At 41.9% G+C, this 8,590-nt stretch overlaps 1 protein-coding gene across 1 annotated transcript; it reads right to left on the bottom strand.

The window, feature by feature from the left end:
• Nucleotides 1-356: 356 nt before the first annotated feature.
• dclre1a (DNA cross-link repair 1A (PSO2 homolog, S. cerevisiae)) lies at nt 357-8,200 on the bottom strand (the record flags this gene model as incomplete). The annotated part of the gene is made up of 9 exons (XM_079182150.1): nt 357-1,031; nt 1,865-2,006; nt 2,894-3,048; nt 3,768-3,913; nt 4,155-4,298; nt 4,594-4,712; nt 5,848-5,981; nt 6,078-7,385; nt 7,873-8,200. 9 exons carry the CDS (start codon nt 8,198-8,200, stop codon nt 865-867), a joined length of 2,643 nt encoding a protein of 880 aa, XP_079038276.1. The 3' UTR covers nt 357-864.
• Nucleotides 8,201-8,590: the final 390 nt, after the last annotated feature.

The following is an 8,590-nucleotide window of genomic DNA, read 5'->3' as shown; positions in this document are numbered from 1 at the left end:
AGAAAGCTCCGTCTCCGTTTTCTTCCTCTGCTGTCTCAGAGACAAACTGCTGAAGGGTCTGGCAGAGCGCTGATCCAAGACAAGTTTGCATTTTCGGAGCCACTTCACAACAGCGGCATTGATGGGGTTTCAAAGTTCCATCAGAATGGATGATTTGAATGTACAATAGCCGGGAAAATCCAGATAATATAACCTTGAAAACCACTGATAGAGCAAAGTTTGCAAATTCAAAAAAAATATAACAAAGCTCGTCTAGAAACTCATGTACACACTATGAACAGATTGTAAAAATAAGAGAGACAGAAAAACTAAGCGTTTACAACATTTATTATTTTCCAGGATAGAAAATGTGGTTAAATAGAAAACAACAGTTATGAAATAACACAATTTTAAAGCAGCACTTGCAGTATATTGTTGGCAAACAAAGGTGAGGGTGGAAGTGGCCACAGCAGGCAGTAAACACATCCAATCAACCCAGCTCCATTGTGAAATAATACGTAAGTCTAAGTGTTATTGTAGACATGATGCGTATGACCTCAGATAATGTTTTCACATGTTTAAACATTATAATTCAGCCCATTGTGAATAAAAGCAGAACCTTTATTATGAACCGGCTCGAGAGCGTACACTTGACCTGTTTTTTCATAAAGCGAGATTGCAGTTCATGTTCACTTCATCGCAAACCCTCGCTCTGCATTTAAAAGCTAGTGCCATGTCCTGAGGCAAGCAACTTATAAAATATATATATATTATATTTGTTTCACATGGTCATACAGTATTGAGATTTAATTTGTTTTGCTCTCATTACCAAACGAGCAGCAGAGGCAATTTTAGGTTCAACTGCGAAGTTGACCTGTAAATAAGCTACGGTTTAGTTTTACTTTCCATGAGCCACTCACTAAAGCACTTCTCCATAGCCTTCCTGCTAGCCCAGCTGCCGTTGTTCACTGTCGGGATGATCTTCAGGGGCTGAAGCCACTGGACAAAACGCTTCAACTCCAGAAAGCTGCTGTGTTCGCTGTACGGGATGCCTGTCAAGAAAACAGAACGGTTGCCATCATCATGTGCCCAAACAAAAATGTGCTTTTGAAACATTAAAAATCTTCGATAACTCATATTTAGTTTTTCCTCAGAGGGTTATTTCAAGTGTAGGTCGGGATAAAAATAATGACAACAATAATTCAGCTCTAACCTGAACCTATTATGCAGTCAATCCCCCCACATGTAGAGACTAATATGAGGAGCAGTAGTAGCATATGGCTGGGAACAGCAAGAGAGAGGAGATCAACACAAGACGGAGAGAGAGGGGGCTCGAACTGGCTTCCGCCTGACTGACACACAAACTGCTGAGGAGGAAGAGATGATGAGCGAGTGTGTGCGTGGCAAAAGTCTCTCGCTGGCGATTGTAGGTTAAAGGCCCGATGACGGATCTATTCAGAACATGAATCAGAGGGTGCGACGTCAAGTCATGACCCATTTCAGAAGTGAGGTTTAATGCTGGACAGCTTTCCCGCAGTGTTGATACAAGATCCAGCGTTCTCTTGATTATCCTCCCGCTTGTCGTCACTAAGCTGAAGTAACCAGAAACTAAGCCATCTATTGTTTATTCTCAGTCTCCCCTTTTTCCTCTCCTCTCTTTGCCAAAAGAGGGCGCTGTAGGTTAAATACAAAAATGTGATGAACATTCCGGTTTTGGCAGGAGATAAATGCTGCTCTTGTGAGTAAGTCTTATGCTGCAACGAGATGGATTGAATAATGAAACATCAGCATCTTTTTAGGATTTATAATGGAATAATTTGTGTTGATACTCTTATGAATATACATGTGTTACTTCCTCTGATAAAAACCCTGCTAAAGTATGTACCATAGATAGAGATGTTGCCACTGATCTGAGGCTGAATATCTTCCACTGATTCCACCTGCTGGCTGAAGGTCCAGCCTGTGGGCTTGAAGGCGAGCAGCTGATCATATCGCTCCGAGAAGCGTGCCAGGTATTCCTGCAGTTTCTGGAGACAAGACGAGGGCGACCGGGGGAGAAATGGAAGTGAGAGTTTCATATTCAAAACTGGTCCCACGTTGTACTTGGAATGCAATTTGTAAAAGTGAGGAAGGAAATGCAGCACGTGAGCCAGATCTTTGAGAATTCATAAAATGCTGATGAAGTGAAATGTGACTGTTGCTGCAAAGAACAGATGTTAAAACGCTGGGAAGCGTCATCCTCCTCTGTGCTTTTGAATATCTAACCTACAAACATGAAGTTCTTTTCATCACTCTTGTTTGCCAGCTGATATACAAACTTGCAATGTTTGTCTACGATGAAAACATTTAATTGAAAATGTTTTTATAGAGTTCTATCTATCAATTTAGTTCAAGGTGACTCCAAGTTGGAGTAGTTCTCAACTCAAAGCTCCCAATGCAAACCCAAACTGCACATATTTTCCCCGAGTCAGCCTTTGTGTGCTTAGTGATGCTTGAATTATACCAACTCTGGGACTTATCTGTGGCTGTACATATGGCAAATTGAAACGCTTCAGCCCTTTTAGAAAGATGATGCTTGGTCATCATAATTAGCATTTCCTAATTATTCCAACTGCTGGCCTTGATATTTGCACAGGAAATAGACCATAAGCAGAATAAATAAACTGTCCGTAGACAGTTTGACATTACAAAATATGTCTACAGACCATTTGAGAAATAGTGTATTACTTTATTACTTCTATTCCCCTTCATCTCACTAATGTATTATTGAATGAATCCGTCAAACTCAAATACATGAACTTATATGCAGTGAATAGATATATAAACGGCCTGGAGGACATGGTCTGATGACATATATCTGCTTTGGTTTTACTCTGATCACTTTCTTTCTGAACAATGAGACTGCTGCACCTACTTTGAAGGAGAGCTGCATCATGGGCAGCACATGGACCTGGGCTGCCTTCCCGTCGGTGGTGATACATTGCCTGACTTGCTCCGACTCTAGGCAGCACATGGTGTTGTGTTTGTCTCGAGAGACACACACTTTGGAGCCCAGGACCTCTGCCAGAGCTACGAATGAAGCAGAACAAGGTCCGCGTAAAAACAAGGAATGGTGGCTATTCAGCCTTTTCATTGTAGGACTTTGTGTGTACGTGCAGTTACGAACGCCGCACCAACAATTTATATATTTTATTTCAGGATAAAGTTTACTTTCTCCAAAACAAAAACACTTGTATTACTATTAGGTTTAGGAATACATTTAGTTTGTGCTGGGGGTAATGACATACTTTCTAACGCGTCACTATTCTTAGAATTAAATGAATAAATTACCATGTCATTTTCAGTAATATTACAAGTCATGAGAAAACATTTAATTCTTCATTAACCTGTCAAATTAGCAGACTGCTGTTGAATAATGGGCCCGCTGTATCAACCCTGTGACGGCCCCAGGGCCTCTGTCAGGACGTGTGTGTGTTTTTCTTTTAGTGTATTCCTCCTGGGTGCTTTCCTAGTTCTTATGACTCAGAGAACTAGATAAAGGAACTGCTTTGGTATTTAGTAAGGAACATGGAAGGATGGATGGATAAATGAAGTATAAAGATTACATACTCCTTGATTTATGAAGACGTTTAAGAACGCCAAATATGTCGTTAGATGAGGTATTTTTCAAATTCCTTAAAAAAGTAATGATAACATTTTAGGAGAAACAAGCAGCAACGAAAGATAAAAGCAACATGCTTTCAGAATTTCCCTCGTAATTCCGAGTACAATTTCGACTAAGCACTCACCCAGAAAGACCTTCTCTTTTCCCACGGAGTAGGATCCACACACCACAAGTGTTCGTGGGTTGAGCGTCACCCGTTCAAAGGCTGTGTTGACCGCAAAGTTGATGGCCTCTTGCTGTCTGGGGAAGGTGTACTCAGGGCTGCAGTAGCTATAAAAATACAAGAGCTTACATTCAAAATCACATATACGTCGGGGCTTCTGCATCCCTTTTACGGAGTTCATTGATTGAGAGCATAAAGGCCGGGGACCGAGAATAAAGTGTGCGTGTTTTAGGCAATATTGATCCATATAACCAACCAGAATGGTCACATATACAGAGCTGAGAGCAGCGCAATGAAACCATTCAGTAGCCTCACTGGTTTATTCAATGTAGACAGACGGGGACTAACGTGGTGTCCAAGTAGAGCGTCTGCACCCTGCATCCGAGTAATTCAGGGTAGGTCTCCATTGAGGGATCGGCTCTGAAGTCTCCGGTGTGGAGGACTGTCTGTCCATCGGGCAGGAAGAAGAGCAGCATGGCGGCTCCTGGACAACTGACAGAACAGACAGCAAATTAAAGGAGATAGCAACTGTGTGATGAACCAGGATAAGCATCTTCCTAGAAGCTTTGACTGTCAAGGAAAGTATACTAGTAGTGACTGGCTCACATCAGTTGGTATAATTAGGTTAGAATTAAAAAATAATGCTGTAAACTTTCAGAAAACATCCGTTTCCCTAAATAATGAATATCAGTATTCCTCAGTGAAACTATCTCGGCAGTTGGTTTAGAGCTGTCTGACTTTGAGACGTGTGTCAGTGGCTGATGGTGGCGTCAGGTTGATGACTCACTGGTTGGCTTCCAGCAGGATGACGGTGATTCCCTCGACGGTGACCTGGGTGTTCATGGGGAGGATGCGGACATACTGCTCAGCCACCCGCAGTTTGCTCTTCACCAGGTTCCCTGTAATCTGAGCAGGCGAGGCAGCCGTCAGTCAACGGGAATCTGTGACGGCCACAAGAGCTAGAAAAACCTGAACGCTAAATTGGATTTTTCTGGGCTATGACCCACCTAGCGTCCAAGTTGAATTTATGTGACCTCCCAAATAAACAAAATCCCAATGGATGAATCCTTACAAGTCTGTTTTTAGTTCTAATCCCAAAATAGCACACACACTGATAAATCATGACCCATTTGACGGGAGAATTGATATCCAGCTTCTTTCACCAATACCTTTTATTCTGGATACCATCTATTGGGGTATTAATCAGTTTCAGAGGTATATTCTTAAATACCCCAGGATAACTAAAACAATGCCATAAGTATCATACTGTAAACAAATTAAGAGTTTCTAGTTTGAACGTGAAAGAAGTTCAAAGTCTGAATTAAAAATCTTAGCTATATACCTCAATTAATTCAGTCTGTTGCTTAATTGATGCACAACAACTGGATGCAACATTTGCACAGTGACAACAAATAAAAGTTATGAAGGGAAAGACAAACAGACTCAGAAAAAACTAAATGTCCTGGATGTGAAGTGTTTCTATCCAAAACTGTGTATAAAAAACACAAAAAGTCTTTAAATTTCAATCAACTCCAATATGGTCAGAGTCACTGGCTGATTGGTATTCAAAACGGCAAGCTCGCTTTCCATTACTGAGTCCATGCAGTGCAGTGAGATAACAAATGGATCAGGCATTTACTCTATGGAAGAGAGCATTGAGGAAGCTTTTCATTGAAATGCAAATAAACCGCATACATTTATAATAAAAAAAAAAAAAAAAAAAAAAAAAAAAGCAGCTTTGTGAATGAATTTCTTCCATAGTATTCAAGGACAAAAAGGCCTTTGGAGGAGAGACCTTAACGACACAAAACAGACATATCTAAACCGACTTTCTCTGTATGGATTATAAAAATATTGTGTGTGTGTGAGATGCTGTTTCAGCGGTGGACTTAAATGGAATCATAACGGTTTCATATAAAAACAAAAAAATGCCAGAGTCTAGAGAAAGTAATACAATAAAAATATAGTAAACTAATTGACTTCATGGCTAATTGATGCACAGCTCAACTAGAAGTCATAAGACAACCAATGCCTGACTTACTTGGTTACAGTAGATGGGAAATGTGGACTTCTTGGTCAAACCTCCGTAGTGGTCCGAGTGGAAATGTGTTAGGAAGTAGGCAGTGATGCCCTGGACCTCTCCATAGTGGAAGGCATCTATGACAAACTTTGTGCCTGAGAAAAAAATCTAATTTAGCATAATTTTAGGTAACAAAACACAAAATAATTCAAATGTATGCAGCGATAAATGATGTGTCGTCCCTCGCTGACCTGGAATCTTCTTGTAGAAAGGACAACGTGATGACTCCACTTCTCCATCAGTGCTCCCTCTGTTCCATCTTCCTCCTCCTCTTCCTCCTCCTCCTCCTCTCCATCCTCTGGTCCTACCTTTCCCTGCATCTCTATTATCGCCAGTCACTGCGCCCTGAGAGGTATCTGCGGTTGTGTCAGCCCTACTTTTTCTTTGCCTCTCTCTCCTCTGCACTGGAACAGTGTTGAGTTCATTTGGTCCACTCTCAGACACTTTCTCCTTCTCCTTGAGGGGTTTGACGCCAAAAAACACCCCAATGTCCGTCTGCTTCAGACAGGAGGCCTGACCTGTCTTGATCTCAACCTTCTGTGGCGACATGGTTGTTTGAGATCTTTGGACAATGGAGGCTTGTGATAAAGGCCCTGGAATACTGCCGTCATTGGAGTTCTTTGAAGGCAGGCTATCTGAGCTTAAAAGAGTTTCTCTCAGGCGCTCTAACACAATACTTTGAGGAGACTGAATGCTGCGTTTACGTGGACTGATGGCACCGGTCGATTCACCGCAAGCTTCTTTTTCACCAACTGTGGAGGCAGCTGGCTGATTAGTGGTAACTGATTGCAGCTGGGTGTTTGAGGACGCCGGCTCCTTCACCTGCACATTATTGGTTTCCAAATGATCCATAAAGTCAGTGAGGATCTCATCTTCACTTGAGAAACCGTCACTGAACCGCACCATCGAGTTTTCAGCCACAAGCGCATCTTTCTTAAAAAGTGCTTTGCGACATTCACTACTACTGACTTCAGTCTCCACAGGGATTTCAGAAAGAGGAGAGTAGGATATCGCATCGTCGTTGTCAGGGGAAGATTGACTTTTGGGGAAACCTTCACAAGCTGGTCTTCCACTCTCTGCCTTGACAGGAGCGGATGAAAGCTCTGTTTTACTTTCTTGGGAAGAACTGATAGATGTTTGGCTTTTAATGGAGGGCGACCAGCCTTTCTTTTTCTTAAAATCCTCTGGGCCAGGTGAGCACAGTAGCAGAAGTCCATTTGCAAGTTTAGATGGAGGCGTTTCAATGTGACGACGGGGAGGGGAGACACTGCGATTGGATGAGGCGGAAAGACTGAGAGAACTTCCCTGTGAAGTCTCTAAAATAGAGCCATCCACCTCACTGTTTATCAGTCCTGGGGGACAACCGAGTGTCTCTGCCTGCTGGGACAGACTGAGGAGGGCTGTGTCACTGTTTGCTCGAGTATGGGCCAGGAGGGTGTGGTTGAATTTCTTATAATGGGTTGGAATGGCGGAGAAGCACTGAAGGCCATTTGGACATTCTGTGCAAACAGATAAAACATGTAGAAATTAGGCTCATCAGCATTGTACAAAAAGATAAATATTCAAAAGTACATTCAAAATACAGACGTTCAAAGACTTCACATTTGGACCAAAAACCCTGTTAGATGTTGTGTGCATGAAAGATATGCGCATTTACCAATCAGGGAGAATCTGATGCCATGTTCATGTCATTACTCTAATTACCAGTTTCTTGCTTGTAAATACTGTTCTCAACATCCAGGTTGTAATCATGACTGAGAACTCAATGTCATTATTTTTGATAGTGCCTGAAAGGCAAACAAATATGGATGCCTCACATCAGCCAAAGTCCACTGTTCACGGTCATTCAAAGAAAGATTTTGAGCTACACTGTCAATGTTTTAAGCCTCACACGACCAAATACAGGATGACAGGTGTGTAAATGAGGGCTCGTGTGTTTCAGTTAAGGTTTGTATACAGTATATGAAGAAGTATGGATGTCTGTACCTTTGCACGAGTCCCTGGAGGTGTCAAGACATTCAGCAACATGCCATCTTTGAGTCTGTACCACCAAATTGGAAAAGGGCATCTGACACATGGGGCAAAAGTCTCCAGAGGAAGGTCCCTCAGCAGCATTGTCTGGTTGCACTGAGTCACAGGTAGATGACTTTGGGGGTATATCAGGTGACTTGACCGGGACAGAAGTGTCTCTCTTGGAGGTTTTTCTCACAGTACATCTTCTTTTAGTCACAGCGGGTGATTCGTGTCTCTTCTTTTTCTTCTCGAGAGGTTTATATTCCCAAATGTCATTTTCAGAGTCGTCCTTCTGTGACATTTGGAGCAAAAGAAAGCGGTAACGTTACGTTACCAAAAGTATTGGTGTTTGCTAACATCCCGCGGTTGCCGAAAATAATAAACGTGACAGTAAATTACAGGCTACTGTAGATTACGTACGATTGTGAGGATAATTCCCGTTGCAAAAAATAGTTTCCCCATGATTAATAATTACGATATTGAGCGTTTATAGCTGTAGCTACACGCGGTGTGGTTCGCTGTAACAAGTTGGGGCTTACCGCCACAGCGCAACAATGAATGTGGTAGAAACAACTGGAGACACAGAACAGCACATTCGACATATTTCACAAAACAAAACATTTGGTCTTTAAAAAAAAAGATGAGTAAAAAGTATTTTCAATGAAAACTCATTCAGTTAAATGTAAAATAC

The sequence above is a fragment of the Pholis gunnellus genome (assembly GCF_910591455.1).
Source record: "Pholis gunnellus genome assembly, chromosome: 21".
Lineage (NCBI taxonomy): Eukaryota > Metazoa > Chordata > Actinopteri > Perciformes > Pholidae > Pholis > Pholis gunnellus.
Note: the sequence above shows the minus strand (reverse complement) of the source record. Positions and strands in the feature narration are given on the sequence as shown.